The following is a 17,370-nucleotide window of genomic DNA, read 5'->3' as shown; positions in this document are numbered from 1 at the left end:
AAAGTAGCACTGGTATCTTGAAATAGGGAACAGTGAAATAGCCACCGGTAATTATACAAAAATAATTGATTTACTCTTTACCTTACTCATTGCCCAGCTGAAACTGAGAACAATCTAATTAAAAAAACGGTGGGAATTTGACACTTACCAAGAGCCTTATCATCAGGATATATTGTGAGGGAAGACTAGAGCCTGCGGGAAGAAGGAAGAAACAGAGTAAGACAGAGAGAGGGGGAGGGCAGACAAGGGTAACCCATTAGTGAAGCCCATGATCCAAAAGCATTACAATTAACGAATAAATAATCACTGTCCTATGTCCTTATTTGTCCTACTAGAGTTCAATTTAATCACTGTCAGCGTAAGAAACAATTAGCCTCTGCCCCAAAAACTTTATTCAGTTGATAAATACCACTTTTCATTTGACTAATTAGAAACAGACTCAACAGGCAAATGTCTTGCAATGAAAACAAAACATCTGCAAGTGCAATTTAGTTTCAGGCCAACAATGGAAAAAAGGGTTTAATAACTGCTGCTGGATTTGCCACACTGCCAAAAAGACAGAAAGTGTGATTCCAGGGTGTCTTTAGGTCAGACAGTGGAAAAGCTCTTAGTCTGAGTCTAGGCTCATCAGTGACATCATGTGTGTGTGTCCACACCTTGTGCATTGAAGTCGATGATGAAGTTGGGTTCTTGTGCTGTTTGTTTCTTGTTGGCCAGTAGAATTAAACTCTTGCACAATGGGGTAGTAGCATTGGCATACTGATTTGGGGTCAGGTAGCAAAGCAACATCGGCCACAAAACCTACACAGGAAATAACATCATTTCAGATGTACAGTAAATGAAGTAAACCAAAGCCATACATAGAGGTAGTCTTGGTCAATTTAAGACAAAGTATTAATACCTCCCATCAGAGCCACAATTATTACACTAAAATAAACATAATTAATCGCAATAAACATTAATTAAACAGTGTAAAATGTAACAAAACCCTAATGTACTGATAAGAAAAAAATAAGACAGACAGACAGTTATTTTAATGAATAAAAACCATCAAATGTCAAGTGTGACACAGGGAATTCTGGGAATGACAATTTACGTTTTTTTTTCACTTTAAATTATAAGACGACTTTCCTTATTCACTTGCAAAAACTGCAAGTTTAACAGTATTTTACCTAAATTATTACAGTTTTATTACATTTTCACTGTGTATAGTAAGTGAAGTTACTGTTAACTAATACAGTTTTTTTTCAGTAGCATTTTTAGTCTTACAGTTAAAATAATTTTTTATAGTGGAATTTTGTTCAACATTTTCCTTGAGGTCTTACATCGTTTATTTAAAAATATTTTATAGTCTATATAAATATTTATAAATGTGTTGGTTGGTTGGTTGGATGGATGGACGGACGGACGGACGGACGGACATGAACTACTCCTAAATGTAATGTAGAAACTTTCATTTTCTGTGAAGCTGATTTGCAAAGATTTGTATTGAAAAAAGCGATATACAAATAAACCTGAATTAAACTGAATAAATCCCACAAACCATAAATCCATATTCACAATAAATCTCATAAAAGTCCAAACTCAGTGCTTTAAAACAACATGTTAACAAGATAGACACAACAAAAGTCTAAATATAGTCTGGCTATATACATCTCCTGACATTTTCCTGGTTATCATTCGAATGTGTTTTGGCGGAGGGAATGGAGACAGTCTCATCGGCACATAAACTGTCTTCGTCTGTCTGCTGAGGAGAGATCCCTGTCAATGGCCTGATGTTGATGTTGGGAGGCTCACAGGAAAAATATCTAATATTTCTCTAGACACTCTCTCTTACAAGCGGCAATGCCGGGCTGGGGCTGCTGACTTTGGCTGTGAAGATGATGGACTGTGCTGAATGACTGCAAAGCCCATCTCTCACTATGTAAGAGTTTCATTGAGTTGTCTTTAGAATAATAAGACGCATTGCAGCTGTGCATGTGTCTGATTTAGTGGCAGCAGGACTGTCACCACTACAGACATTGATGTTCTCCCTAATACCTTTACAAAAATTAACCATGGGTTTATTATAGTGAAAGTGTGGTAACCATGGATTTTTGGTGGATTGATTACTACAAATACCATGGTTAAACTGAGATTAGTATAGCACAACCATGGTTTTAACTACAAGTTCACTTGATAAATGACATGCAATTACGGTCAATCATAATGCTGCACAACAGAATAAAACAGAACAAAGGTGAGCACTGCACATTTTGAAAGATGAACCATGACTTCAAGCATCAAGATGAGGAAGTTGTACGCTTGTTTGTACTTATCTGTATACTCACATCAGTCAGGCGGCCCACTGTGGTAGTGAAAAGATGCAATGTGTTATCACACATGCTACGCAGAGCTTCATTAGTCACTTCCTCTGGGTCTGGAGGTCGCTGTGTGAATATGAACAATTTATCAGCTGTATTGTATCACACAACCTAGCATAACTAGGGCTGGGCTAAAGCCAATAACAGTGCAAAGCTAACTAACTAATGTAAATATTTTAAAACAGGTATGCACTGAAATATTGCTCAACATGGACTAAGAAATGAATGAAAAAAGCTGAATTAATTAAACAAATCGACTATAGACAATCTTGCAATGCAATGCATGGGAAATCAAGCAAGGAGATTTGGAACTTCAGCGGGCAGGAAATCGATTTGCAGCTACAGTCATGCTGATCAGGAGTAAGATAAGAAATGTGGTAGTGAGTAACAGTTGTTTGTACATGGTAAGTGTCTGGTAGAGCGCAGTGCTGGATGATGAAACGGACAAGCAGGTCTCCTCCCTCTAGCTCTAGGTAACCATGATGAGCCATAGCACTGATCACCTGCACCACTCTCTTCTTCACCTGCACAGGCAAACACTATCATTGAAACCTTTCTGAGCACTCAAAATGAGCAGTATGACACCAGTATGAGTTTTACATGAAAACAAAAAATAGATCACATATATTTATATAACTTTCGGTACTTATATGTACCAGAGGTTGAATGTCATATTAAAACTTTTAAACACTTGAAAACATAAAACACAATTTTTTGCATATATTTTATCGGTTTACACTTGCCTGACTTTCACCATAAACTATTTTAAGATAATAAAATAATCAACAAAGAGTGAAAACAAATATTTATTCTGCAAAAATAATGAATGTTTAGTACAAAAATGTAACAGTTGTCATTTTCAATTGTCTCAAGCAATTGTTCAAACTGTCCAACACCAAATGACAAACCTATATATTAGTGTACTTGATTACCCAGGTGTCAGTGAAGAACACTTAAGATTATACATGTGATGAGTGAAGAAAACCAAGAAAAATCAAGATTAAAAAACATATGTGAAGAAAACATTTTAAAACGTATCATTTCAAATTATGCAAGTGTGAATTTTATTGTATTAGGCCTAATTTACACGACATAATCCTATCAAACACAATACATAACTTGAAATGTGGTGACAATGACACTGCAGAATAAATGTTAATGTTAATAGCTATGTTTCCATCCACCTATTATTGCGTTTCGTCTGGCACTGGTCATTTATTATGTAGGAATAAAGAGCCACAGGCTTCCCCAGTTGCAGCAGCTTTCATTTATATTACTGATATTTTGCATCAGTTTCCCAGAAAGTGACGATTCTTTTTTTTTTTCTTTTGAAGACATGGGATGGAAACAGTTCTTTATTTGCAAAGGTTTTATACAATATTCAAATTTTGTGCATAAGTTAAATTCACAACTTTGAATGGAAACATAGCCAATGTCAAATCCTCATATGATGCATGTACATTCACTGTCGGACATTTTAGTAGACAAATTAAATAAACTAGTAAAATTGTGAAAAATGTTTATTTTCCAAAGGTCTGCAGGACAAAAAGTGCCCAAAGTTGATGAAACACCCATATTTTGTCACTTATCACATAGAGAGGATATATTTATGTACCTTATTACTGTGGTCAGCCAGAGGTTGCCTGATGCTGGCTAGAATTAGGAGCCTCTTGGTTTCCATAATGGAGGCTTGAACAGACAGAGCAGAGTTTTAAAAATACAGGTCTTTAAAATGACAATGGCAGCAAAACATTCTGATCTTTTCATAGCCAGGTATGACAATCTGGATAAGAGTGTCTGGCTGAGGAAGAAATCATTGACGTATTTGATTACATGTTTAAAACTAACTGGATGAGTTGATGAGGTGTCTGAGAACAGCCAGCGAGCCCATTCTGTTCCTTTTGTTACTGTTCTCCAACCTCTGGAGAACAAACACCATCAGACGGTCCGGGAACGTGTTAGCTGGGGCCAAAAACAGCAAAATATAGAAGTGATAATTAATGCAATTTGTCAAGTTTACCCTCAGTTACCGATAAAGTCTTTGACAGTATTCTGAACCACCAAAATCTGTGTATGAATGCATACATTAGTCAATGGTGTCTGGTTTTAATGCCTGGTAAATGATCCATTGTTTAAATAGCCCATATAAAGGCACCTACATTACCTAGACCAGCAGCTCTCAAAAGTTGAACATTAATTGGTTAAAAACCTGGGTAAATTGTTAAAAAAAAATTAATGAATTAATTGAATTATATTTAAGGAGTCATTGTTCTAATTAATATATTTTTATGTATTTGTAGTCTAGCACTAACACCAAATCTTTTCACAGTTGAAACACCCGCTCATGATTATTACATCATGATAGACACACGCACGCACACACACACACACACACACACACAGAGAGAGAAAACACTTGAACAGCTCCTGGACTCCTTGCATTTCCTTGATAAAACACAAAAGCAAGAGGAGTGCGATCCAGCTGGTGTGCGTCACCTCAAATCAGCACCGAGCACACAACTGTATGATATCATCTCACTGATTGGAGGAGCCTGCTGGTCTGACACTTTAACTTAATCTCAGCTCAGACTCCATCAGCACATGACACAAGGATATTGCTACAATAGTCAGCTGACTGAAAATACAACATTTGCTTGAGTTCATGTCCACATGGCTAGTTCAGAAAATAGATTTCAGTCAGATGTTTACAATTGTATGCACCTTAAAATTAAGAAAAGGGTTTAACCAAGACCCACCAAGAATAGTAAAGCATCGCAGGACCTCGTTGTGATTTTTCACAGTTGGAGGGTTGCTGAAATCCATAGGTGAGCATATCTGGAAGGAAAAATTTATATAAATCTATTGACAATGAGGACCTGAAAACTCTGTCAACTCAAAATAAGTTATTTTAGTAACTGACAGCTGTCCAGAAATACAAATTAGTATCTAATAACTGAGAAAACTGGAATTTCAAAGGAAAAAAGCAGTGATAAGGTACGAATGCAATTAAATAATCTAAATGAAAAGCTGTTAATTTCGAAAGGAAATAACTAATTTTAATAAAAATGCTCAAATTGCAAAATGAATGGTTTAAAGTAGACCGTTAATAAACAACTGTTCTAATCTGATTTTTTTTGTGAATAATCCCTACTATGTTAAACCGTTAAACGGCCCTGGGCTGTGTAACTCTGTGTAACACTGTTAGGCAACTTAAAACCTGTTCCACCAAAATGAAACACAGTTAGGCAACTTAAAAACTGTTCCAGCAAAATGAAACACTGTTAGGCAACTTAAAAACTGTTCCACCAAAATGAAACACCATTAGGCAACTTAAAAACTGTTCCACCAAAATGAAAACATGATTACAAGAAGTTGTGCCGGGGATGTAGAAGAAGTCTGCAAAACGCTTTTGTCATCACGACTTATGAATACGAAAAAGTGGTGCACATAAATAGCGAGTGAAAGAAACACTGACCTGCTGGTGCAGAGCGACTAAGAGACCATCAATCTGTGTCTCCAGCACTCTGCTGCCCATATTCACAGAGGCCTCCAGGATCTGACACAAGCTCTAAACAAACACAAACAGAATTCGACTTCATTAGGCAGTACAGAGTCCTGGATTTTCTCATAGATTGGTCATAAAATCTGATCTGACTATGAAAGTCACAGCAGGCTGCTTAAATAATGCAAAAACAATTACACATTTCCATGTCTTTACTGAACAACACAATATGGAAACAGTCCAGAGTGGGGGAAAAAGCATTTGAACTTGGACTGAATAACTGGTTGACCTATTAACTTCCACCAAACATTTCCTGTAATTGTGAAATGGTGAGGAGGGCCTTACCTTGCTGATGATGTAGTGTTCTGAATTCTTCTTGTAGAGGCCCAGTATAGTGGGAAGGAGTTTGGGAAGCTGTTCTTCCAGTTTATCATGTGCCATTAGGTGACTCATTGACCCAAGTGCTTCTGCAACAGTCAGACGCAGCTGCAGAATGACACACAAGAGAATAGTTTCAACGCATACATGAATCCACATTCCCACTAGAGCAAATGAACAAACAAACTGAAAAAGATAATAACAGAAACAGAAAGAAAAAAAAAACAGACTGAGAAAATTTTCAAAAATGATTTCTGAATCTTGAATGATTAGTGACCAATAAGTATTTTAAATAGAACATATGATTTTTTATCTTTTCTGGCTCCAAACTCTTGGCGCGAAGTTGGCGCACGTTCGTGTCCCTCTTTAGGCTCAAATTGAGTTAGCTGTAATTGGATGTGTGCTTTGTCTCATTAAATGTACCTTGGACTCTCTGCTCTGCATCCAGCTGTTGAACAGGATGTCATAGGCTGAGTAAATCTCACTAGAGAAGGTGTCCTTACGCACAGTGGGGTCCGGAGCTTTATCCAGGTTGGCCAGGTATTCTAGAATGCTCTCGCTGAAGTGGCAGAGAGCTGAGAGGAAACATTAAGAGAGGAGAAGCCACATCACTACAAACATTTAACACTAATCAAAGCATTTCATGTAAGTAAAAGACAATATACAGTCATTTTTGAAAGAAACTATTACTCAGCAACGATTTATTACAATGATAAAAAGTGACAGTAAGGTTTTACATTGTCACAAAAAAATTATATTTCTGAAGGATCATGTGACAATGAAGACTAGAGTAATGGCTGCTGAAAATTCAGCCTTGCCATCAAAGGAATAAATTAAATTTTAAAATACATTTAAATAGATTATCTGATCAAATAAATGGGGGCCTAAGAGAGCATAAGTGACTATTTCTTAAAAATCATTCATTTAGCTGATGCAGAAAATTTACCACTTTACGCAGATTTATAACTGAACTTACCAGACGAGAAGACCCATTTCATGTTGTCTTGTTTGGTCATGCCCAGCATGGGTAACATGGTCCCCATTATAGCATTGAGAAAAGGCACCATACCGTATACTGTGGGTAGAGGTCAAACATCAAAACAGGTCAAAAACTTTTAAAAAAAAGAGCACAGGGCTTAAACAAAGCCCTTTTATTTCATTATTAATGTAATTTCCCTAAAGTTCAGTGAAATGAGGAGCAGAAACAATAATGATCGACTGTCAAATGCACAAAGCATGATCTAACATCAAAGGTTGCAGCAAGTCTGTAACTGTAACTTCCATTTCATAAAGTTAAAACGTGTATTTTAAATTTGTTAAATTGACATTAAATAAAATTAGAGTCCAATTTTATGGATACATAAAGGCATAACTACAGAAAGCTCTGAATTAATTTCAGGAGTTTTGATTAAAGATACGTACCATTTGAGTCAGAGAGATTGGCTAGTGTTTGGACCACAAAAAAGTGAGGCAAAACTCCTGGCTGGAACTTGCGGAGTATCTCCTCCATGATGTCATTAATATATTTGTTTCCCACAGCAACCAGAATATTACTAGCTGCTTGCTGCCATTCTGGGACAACCTCCTATACAGAGTGGACAATTCATTTTACTGTACATGTTTAAATACAAAAATCATCACTGTACAATTTGTGTAGTATATTAAATACACAAACAATAAAAAACTAACTAAGAAAAGTAATGCTTTGTGCTACTAAACTTTTCCAGATGTCACATAACTATTTTCCAAAATGTAATTTAAAAGCAAAAGACTCGAAACAAAACCTGTTCTTTATGGTTTTAATGGAACTGATCAGACATTTGTGGTCAGTAAGATTTTTTTTTTAAAGTCTCATACACTCTATTCTCCAAAGTCTGCTTTAGTTTCATCAAAGTTACAATGAAAACAGTAATATTGTGAAATATTACTATAATTTAAAATAATGTTTTCCCTATATATTTAGAATGTATTCCTGGAATGGCAAAGCTGAAATTTCAGCAGCCACCATTACTCCAGTCTTCAGCGTCACATGATCTTCATGATCATTCTAATATGAAGTATTAACCTTACTGACCCCAAACTTCAGAACAGTGGTGTAAGTCTGCTGTCCCACCTTTGATTTCGTCATCTCATCTGATGCTAGCTGTATGACACTCTTGATCTTGGGGTAACTGATGTCATCAATCCTGCTCTTCACCACCAATTCAATGGTTTGCAAGATCACCACTCTGTGCCCGACCACCAGCTACAGAGGACAAAGATAACCTGCAAGTAAACTCATGCACAGGTACTACAGAAATACACTATGAAAGACATGATAACCATAATTCGAAATTTATCACAGGCTCATCCTATATTCAAATTGTATAAAGTAGGTCGACTATTAAAACAAACTTCAGCCAAATCAGAGGCACAAATCACAGAAACACAGTCCTGTCTGTGAGCAGTGGTTTTCCCCTGCAACACTAGGCATTACAAATCAATAAAAGGAAGAGCTCTGGTTACTGATAAGAGGTTTATTACAGATGAGATTGATGTGTTTCCTTTTGAAAGAAACATGCACTAAATTATCTTCTTTTCCTTTCTGTTTAAGGAAATAGCGATTTTGACCTCTGAGAAGGAAAATCTCCATACAAACAAAGGAATCACATGTTTGCATAACATGAAATAAAGCATAAAACTACTTAATGTGACTTGCTGAATTACAACACAAACGTTTCAGAAACAACACATGCTTGGGGACATTAGCATGAAGACTGAAACACTGCTTCTGCTTCCTGTTAGCAGTCCAACAAACTCAGTCAGGAACATACATTTTTTTATGTTTTTGAAAAATGTCTCTTACTCTCACCAAGGCAGAATTTGTTTGATTAAATACAGTTAAAACAATAATATTGTGAAATATTACAATTTTATTTAATTAAAATTAAATTTATTAATTACAATAATTGTACAATTTAAACTGTTCTTTCATTTTAATAGATTTTAAAATGTATTCCTGTGATGGCAAAGCAAATAGCACTCAAGATATATTTCATATTATTATCAATGTTGAATACAGTTGTGCTGGCTATATTTATGGAAACAGAAATCTTTTATAACATCTTTATTGTCACTTATGATCAATTCAATGCATCCATGCTGAGTAAACGTATACATTTCTTCAAGTTAAAAAAATATTTACTCACACCAAACTTTTGAATGGTAGTATATCTAAATCTACAGAGACGAGACTGATTTCATGATGTCTTCTAATATTTGATGCTTTTCATATCATAAAGGCCATATAAAATTCATGACATTCAGCAATAATCTACAAAACCATTAGAGGAAAGCACATACAAAACCTTGAAAAACCTTCTCAAAACATGTTGATGTTTTAAGGAAACGTTTTGGCTGACCTTGGGATGTTTGAGCAGGTAGTCCTGGCACATGGACAGGACTTTATCAGGCTGTTGGTTCCCCAGCGTCAAGATGGACTTCCTGACCTGTTCCTGCACCACTGGGTCCCTGTCATTGGCAGCATCCAAAAGAGCCAGGGTCACCTCTGATTGGATAAAACAAACACATGAATTTATGAACAGAACGTGATGGATATAGGTATGAATTGCTGATTTATGTGTACTAGTACATATTTTCTATTTTAATATACTGTATATTTAAAATGTAATTTATTCCTGTGATGGCAAAGCTGAATTTTCAGCAGCCATTACTCCAGTCTTCAGTGTCACTTGATCCTTCAGAAATCATTCTGATATGCTGATTAGCTTAAGAAACATTACGACTAAAGAAAGATGGCAGCATCATAATGTTGCTTTTACTCAGAGATTGGTAGGTCTATTAGTAAAATCTGTTGAATTTAGCAATCTTTGTTGCATTATAATGATACAATTTTTGCAAAGTAACCCACATTTGGTTTTTGACCACTTAAAATGTGTACAATTTATCGATTTACTCCTGGAGCCATATTGAAATTCCATTATCTCTGGAACTGAACCATATAGAGCCTTAAAAATGAAGATGCCCAAAGAGAAGTTTGTTAAGACCTTTCTTTCTCCAAAGAATACTTATGGCACTCAGACAGGTATGTTCAATGCAGTTGTTTTGACAGAAGAAAACGAGATGCATTTCTAGTTTCAACATTATTTGTTCTTCAGACATTCCTCTTTAAAAGAAAATAATGATACAATTTTTGCAAAGTGACCCACATTTGGTTTTTGACCACTTAAAATGTGTACAATTTATCGATTTACTCCTGGAGCCATATTGAAATTCCATTATCTCTGGAACTGAACCATATAGAGCCTTAAAAATGAAGATGCCCAAAGAGAAGTTTGTTAAGACCTAATATCTAAAAAGGCATTAAGATATCTTTAATACTTTTTGAGTTACAGGCCTGCAAACTTTGGAGAAAAACTTGAAAAGTGCTCTTTCCCCATTTCTGAATGGTCACCTTTGGCACATAATGCAACAAAGATTGCTAAATTCAACAGATTTTACTAATAGACCTACCAATCTCTGAGTAAAAGTAACATTATGATGCTGCCATCTTTCTTAAGTCATTTGTACCCCCCTGTAATTTGGCTCGGAATCTCAGGTGAAAATTGCCATTTTGACCCCCCTCTACAAAGTAGTGGATTGCTCAGTAAATATTCATCTATGACATTTAATATTTTGGCTTTCATCACTATACATGTTTACCTTTCTTCAGAATAAATATTAGCAAAATCAAAAATTTTAGCTGGGGACCTCTGGTTGAGTTGACATGGAATGACCCAGACATCTTTAAACATTTTAAAAGTAAAAAAAAAAAAAAACACTTTTGATTTAATGACTGCATTCTTGCTGAATAGATGTATTAATATCTTTACAAGAAAATCTTACTGACCCCAAACTTTTGGACAGCAATGTATACAAGAACAGCTTTCCTATTGTTTTGATACTGTGTCTGTTTCTCAAAAGACCAACAGACCTAAAATAATTTTATTGTTTTTTTTAATCTATTTCTTACTACGTGTCAGTAAGTTGTTGTTATTTTAGCATGTGTGTTTGCCTGGTGTGTGTATATATATATATATATATATAGTATTTATAGAGTTTTAGCTTTTAGTTTTAATAACTTTTTCTTATTTGTAAGTCGCTTTGGATAAAAACGTCTGCTAAATGACTAAAAGTAAAAGTAAAGTAAAGTACTATCAGACTATGTGGTAAATCCAGACAGAACACTCCTACACAAACATATTCTTTTAACACCAGAAACTGCTGTTTCTTGCCTGCTCAAAAACAACTCTTTAGTGAGTGGGTGGTCAATTAATCATTGGGATTAGTGTAATTAACTCTGTCTGAGATGTGCACTAGTTGGTCACGAGCTTTGCACTGAGGACATGATTGATGCATATGACTCACTCCTGCCCCTAAACTCACAATACAGACAGTACAACGTAAGGAGGAAGATCTGCAATGCAGAATATCTTAAGACAGACTTTGCAACATCTGGACATTTTAACCACACTTAATCTCCACATACAGACCCATCTGATTAGATTATTCTAATCTACCTACAGCGCACTGAGTAAACGAGTTGCCTAAACATATTCATTGGGCAATTAGCTTCAGATCCAACCTAAAGAACAGTGTTGAAAGACACTAATGGGATAAGAGAAACCCATGACTCTGTTCAGTGTGACTAGATTCATGGGGGAGTCCATTTTAAATGAAAAACAGGTGCTTTTGTTTTGCACCCAAATATGCCCTTTCGGTATCAACAAGTGATATTAATAAAGTAGTAGTAGTATATTTTTATTTTAAGCCATGTCAGCATCTTAGGCTATTTTCATGGCAAAATCTAATTTAGAAAATACAAATATAACAAATACAATAAAAACCAGCAAACAAAGTTATATTACACAAGATTTTTTTACATTAACATATGATACAAATTCTAAAACTTTTTCTGGCAAAAGTATACTAAACTCTTTAAGTGATTTCACTTCATAAAAGAGTTTGATATTAATAAAGACATGTACAGGTATATATCCAGGCAAATATTGATTAATAAACATTAAATACACTAATATTTAAACGTTTGGAGTTATTAATTTTTTAATATTTTAAAATATATTTATACTTTTATTTGGTAGGAATTAACAAAATTGATCAAAAGTGGGAGTAAAAAAACATGTATTTTACAAAACATTTCTATTGCAAATAAATATTGTTCTTTTGAACTTTCTATTCACCAAAGAACATTGGAAAAAAAATGTGTCACAGTTTCCACAAAATATTAAGCAGAATAACTGTTTTCATAATCAGTATATTAGAATGATTTCAGAAGGCTCATGTAACATTTGACTGGAGTAACAGAGAAAATTCAACTTTGCCATCACAGGAATAAATTATATATTTTTTTAAAGTATTAAAATAAAAAACAGTTCATTTAAATTCTAATAATATTTTTTATTTACTGTTTTTAGTGTAATTTTTATTAAATAAATGCAGAGCATAAGATACTTTTTTTTTAAAACATAAAAAATCCCAAACCTTTGAACAGTAGTGGATTATCAAGAAATCTGCTGGTAATATGAAATGAAGCAACATATATTGTGATGAATGTAGTACATTTTTAATTCGACAATTCCATTTCCTATAACCATGCATGTTCAAATTGGTGGATGTAAATGAAGATGACTACATTTTGTGCTTTCTTGTGTTTATTACATTTTTAACATTTTCTACTGTTGTAGCTCTTAATTACAGTGCATTCATCATTTTGAATCTACTTGTCAACATTTACTGTTTGCCTAAAATTATAGTTCATCTAATTAAAAAAAGACACCTTTTTTGCCCACTTTCAGAAGAAACACACAAATGTTGAGCTGTATATTGAATATTGTCAAAAGGCTGAAAAACACAAAGATATATTTTCAACTACATCACCCTGCCATAACCTCTATGCATAGCTGGCCTGTTTTGGTCAGCAGCCAAATGCACTACAAGTAACCAGTGTGGCTTTACGCATTGAGACACTGGAGATGAAAACCAAGGCAATGTTTAACACAAAAAAATCATTCAGGACATTATAACTCTGCTCTACACATGCAGTGTCACAAGATCCTGTTCACAGGTGCTTGTGTGTAGGTGTGAGGACTAACATTAGATTCCTTGACATGAAGTAGTGTGCAAAGTGGATAAGAGTGTTACTCACGCTCTACGTCAGTCTCCTCTATAACACCCATAATGAGGCTAGCAGCAGAGATGCTATTAGGAATGCATCTGGTGGTCCAGTATCCCTAAAAAGAGCCCACCCTAAAGATATAAACCAGCAACATCAGAGAACAACCAATAATCAGTTTGACCACTATTACTCAAATATCAGGCACCAAAATTTTGCTTAAAATGTTTGTCTTTTACAAATTTATAAATTTATTCAACAACATCAAGGCTTGTTATTAGTATTTTTCGAGTTATAATCAACATCATAGTAATATAAATATTCATAATAATGCATATTTAATTGTTGTATTCTAATTCTAATTAATTATCATTGTGAAAAATATAAAATGTGTTGTACATATCAGTACCAGTCATAGAAAGTATCTCAAACTACACATAGTATGTAAACCTAGACAGCGGCCTAGACAGACAACAATGTGGGCAACATATGCAACTGCAACTGCACCCCTGATTCCTAAATATGTTGTCTAGGTAGACAGCTCAATAGGTTTTGAGACGCAGCCCGACACAGCGTTCAGCGTTCACATGTGATTAGGCAATATGGCACAGATAAAGCATAATCATGTAATATCCACTGAAAACGGGACGTATCGAGATATTGACACAATATTTTATTTTTCAACTAACATTGTAGGTCACTTCCATAGTCGTTGGTATTTCAGGTTCAATGTCAACTTCCTCAAAGCCACAGCGACCTATTATAAACTACTATAACAGCGTTTGCATTACACTTGCGTTAGCTGATATGCGGTCAAGGCGACTGCAATACGAATACAAACGGTTAATATGATTTTACAACAACGTCAAATATCTAAAGATGCACAATATGTCAATCTTACCTTTCCCCTCGTCTGTCTGTTTGGCTTGCTCGCCCTCAGGCTACTCACTCGACTTCCCTTTTCTCAGATGCATCGAGCAGTTACTAGTCAGCGAAGGGCCAGATGTCAATCCAATAAGTGGTTCTGATCCTGAACGTGACCGTATAATTGATTATTCGGCTGAGGTTGATGGTCTCATAGACGCTACATTGTACCATAAGTAAACACGCCTAATCACGTGCTTCTGCTGAGGAGGAACGCATCAGAGTGGGCGTGGTCTGTCACGCAGTCCTCCAAACACCAACGAAGACAAACTGTATGCAAATTACCTACTTAATTATTCATATAGGCGTGTGTGATAAGAATTTACAATTTGGGACGGATATATATATATATATATATACATATATATGTGTGTGTGTGTGTATATATGTATATATATGTGTGTGTGTGTGCGTGTGTGTGTGTATAATTTAATGTTTATTAATGTATATTTTCTTTAGTTCCATTAGAACAAGACAAGACCAACAGATTTAACTTCTTTTCTAGACATAGTCGTCCCCCCACTGTGGGACCTCAGCAAACTTCCAGTGTAAATAAATTATTATTATTATAATAAAACTCTAATCTAAATTCAGATTTATATCCAGCCCCATAATAATTTATTTAATATTGTTCTTAATGAAAAACATGCAATTCTTGACATTTTTGTAATCTAAAAAAAAAAAAAAGATTAATTGTAGCTAATTAATTTAATATATCAACAATGTTGGTTTCTGTTATGAATAACAATAATAATAACAAGTTTAAAAACAAGCAGCTACAGCAAAAATGCCAGAAATATTATAAATGTTGATATGTTTAAATATTGTGTTGGACAAACGGGAAGGTCAAAAAGAACCACTGTATAGACACATGACTGCCTGATTTGCATTTTCACATTTTCACAGAATATATTACTATGTTTGAGCAGCATGAAAAACACTGTCATCCTCTGTATTCTTACTGTATTAGTAGATATGTATGCCATGTCCTGAAAAATAGCAAATACTAAAATCTTGAATATTGGAAGAGAAACTGCCCCAAGGTTTGCAGGTTAACAGGAGTTATTCTCAGCTCACCCAGTACACACAAGAGGGAGCTGGTGAGATCTTTTGAAATGAAATCTGTCTGCAACTTATGTCATGCTTTGTCAGACAGTAGGCCTTATCTCTGGGCTTTAAAACTTTTTCCATATGGGTCTAAAAAACATATTTGTGCAATTGGACTTTTGATAGTTACTAGATACTGAGGTATAACCCTTGCTATAATAAATTGCCTGTGTGACTATGACAACTATACACACACACACACACACACACACGCACACGCACACAAATAAGATCTGAATCTTAAAGTCGCAATAAAATGGAAGAAGCCACATCATTCTTTTGTATTATGAGTCAAGTCAAGTCAAGTCACCTTTATTTATATAGCGCTTTTAACAATACAGATTGTGTCAAAGCAACTGAACAGCATTAATTAGGAAAATAGTGTGTCAATAATGCAAAATGACAATAGTAAACACTAATTTTTCAGTTAAAGACAGTTCATCATTGAATTCAGTAATGTCAACATCCAGCTCAGTTTAAATAATATCTTTGCAATCATGTCAACGATAACGCTGGAAATGAAGTGTCCCCAACTAAGCAAGCCAGAGGCGACAGCGGCAAGGAACCAAAACTCCATCGGTGACAGAATGGAGAAAAAACCTTGGGAGAAACCAGGCTCAGTCGGGGGGTCGGGCTCAGGCAGGTTATTTGTGAATCTGTCTTTGGTGGCTGGAACAATAGTTCTGCCCGGACGATAACGCGGAGCCATATAGTTAATATTAGTAATACGCAGCATGCACAATACAAGGAAATGTTCAGTAACATCATCGCTTTGAGGTACACTAAGATCAATTCCATGCGATATAATTAAATCTAGCGTATGATTAAAACGATGAGTGGGCCCGGTGACGTTTTGCTTGACTCCAAAAGAGTTTATTAGGTCAGTAAACGCAAGTCCTAATGCATCATTTGTATTATCAACGTGAATGTTAAAATCTCCGACAATTAGCGCTTTATCAACAGTAACCAATAGGTCTAAGAGGAAATCTGCAAATTCTTTTAGGAAATCTGTATACGGCCCTGGTGGTCTATACACAGTAGCCAGAGCAAGAGATACGATAGATTTCTTTTGCATATCTGACAGTGTAACATTAAGCATTAGTATTTCGAATTAGTTAAACCTGTATCCTGTCTTCTGAGTAACATTGAAAATATCACTATATATTGTTGCAACACCGCCGCCACGACCAGTCTGACGGGGCTCATGCTTATAATAGTAGCTTGGTGGAGTAGACTCATTTAGACCAATATAATCATTAGGCTTTAGCCAGGTTTCAGTCAAGCAGAGTACATCAAAACGATTATCTGTGATCATTTCATTTACAATAACTGCTTTGGGTGAGAGTGATCTAATGTTTAGGAGCCCAAACTTTAAAAATTGTTTTTGTTCATTTATTTTAAATTTTTCTGGTTTAATCACGATCAGATTTTTTCTAGATCCTGCATTAAATTTATATTTTGATCTCACTATTCGGGGAACAGTGACCTCACTATTCATATACACAGTCTTTATAGATTGTACAGCGCAAGTACTTCTATCATTTAAGCGGGTAGAACAAAAGTCATCAGGGCAGTTATTTGAGATTTGACTTACTAGTCACATGGAGCGCAGCGTCCTGGAGATGTTGTCCGACATGAGCTCCGCCCCGACTCTGCTGGGATGCAGACCATCAGCGCGAAACAGCCTAGGACGCTCCCAGAAAAGATTCCAGTTATTAACAAAAAGCAGTTTCTGTTCTTTACACCATGACAATAACCATTCATTTAAAGCAAAAAGCCTACTGAACTTTTCGTGTCCTCGTCGATACGTGGGAAGCGGTCAAGACACGATGCTCGTCATCGCGGGCGATGTGCGGCGCACCGTCTCGATCAGGCTCCTGAAGTCCCTCTTCAGCGTCTCCATCTGCCGCAGCTTGGTGTCGTTA

At 35.5% G+C, this 17,370-nt stretch overlaps 1 protein-coding gene across 2 annotated transcripts in view; it reads right to left on the bottom strand.

Moving 5' to 3' along the window:
- The window catches only part of LOC107587803 (maestro heat-like repeat family member 1), a 31,100-nt gene extending 16,560 nt beyond the window's left edge, over nt 1-14,540 (bottom strand). For both annotated transcript variants that reach the window (XM_016275733.1, XM_016275734.1), the window contains exons 1-16: nt 14,316-14,540; nt 13,448-13,548; nt 9,645-9,790; nt 8,357-8,488; nt 7,666-7,828; nt 7,220-7,318; nt 6,667-6,818; nt 6,211-6,351; nt 5,839-5,931; nt 5,120-5,198; nt 4,212-4,325; nt 3,979-4,052; nt 2,765-2,887; nt 2,331-2,429; nt 657-801; nt 149-192 (exon numbers count right to left, since the gene is read on the bottom strand). In XM_016275733.1, coding sequence (XP_016131219.1) covers nt 149-192; nt 657-801; nt 2,331-2,429; nt 2,765-2,887; nt 3,979-4,052; nt 4,212-4,325; nt 5,120-5,198; nt 5,839-5,931; nt 6,211-6,351; nt 6,667-6,818; nt 7,220-7,318; nt 7,666-7,828; nt 8,357-8,488; nt 9,645-9,790; nt 13,448-13,478 — 1,635 coding nt within the window. In that variant the 5' untranslated portion in view covers nt 13,479-13,548; nt 14,316-14,540. The remainder of the gene's footprint in view (nt 1-148; nt 193-656; nt 802-2,330; nt 2,430-2,764; nt 2,888-3,978; nt 4,053-4,211; nt 4,326-5,119; nt 5,199-5,838; nt 5,932-6,210; nt 6,352-6,666; nt 6,819-7,219; nt 7,319-7,665; nt 7,829-8,356; nt 8,489-9,644; nt 9,791-13,447; nt 13,549-14,315) is intronic.
- Nucleotides 14,541-17,370: the final 2,830 nt, after the last annotated feature.

The sequence above is a fragment of the Sinocyclocheilus grahami genome, unplaced genomic scaffold (genome assembly GCF_001515645.1).
Source record: "Sinocyclocheilus grahami isolate Dianchi unplaced genomic scaffold, SAMN03320097.WGS_v1.1 scaffold96.1, whole genome shotgun sequence".
Taxonomy (NCBI): domain Eukaryota; kingdom Metazoa; phylum Chordata; class Actinopteri; order Cypriniformes; family Cyprinidae; genus Sinocyclocheilus; species Sinocyclocheilus grahami.
The sequence above is the reverse complement of the archived record's forward strand: the minus strand, read 5'-3'. Positions and strand labels throughout refer to the sequence as shown.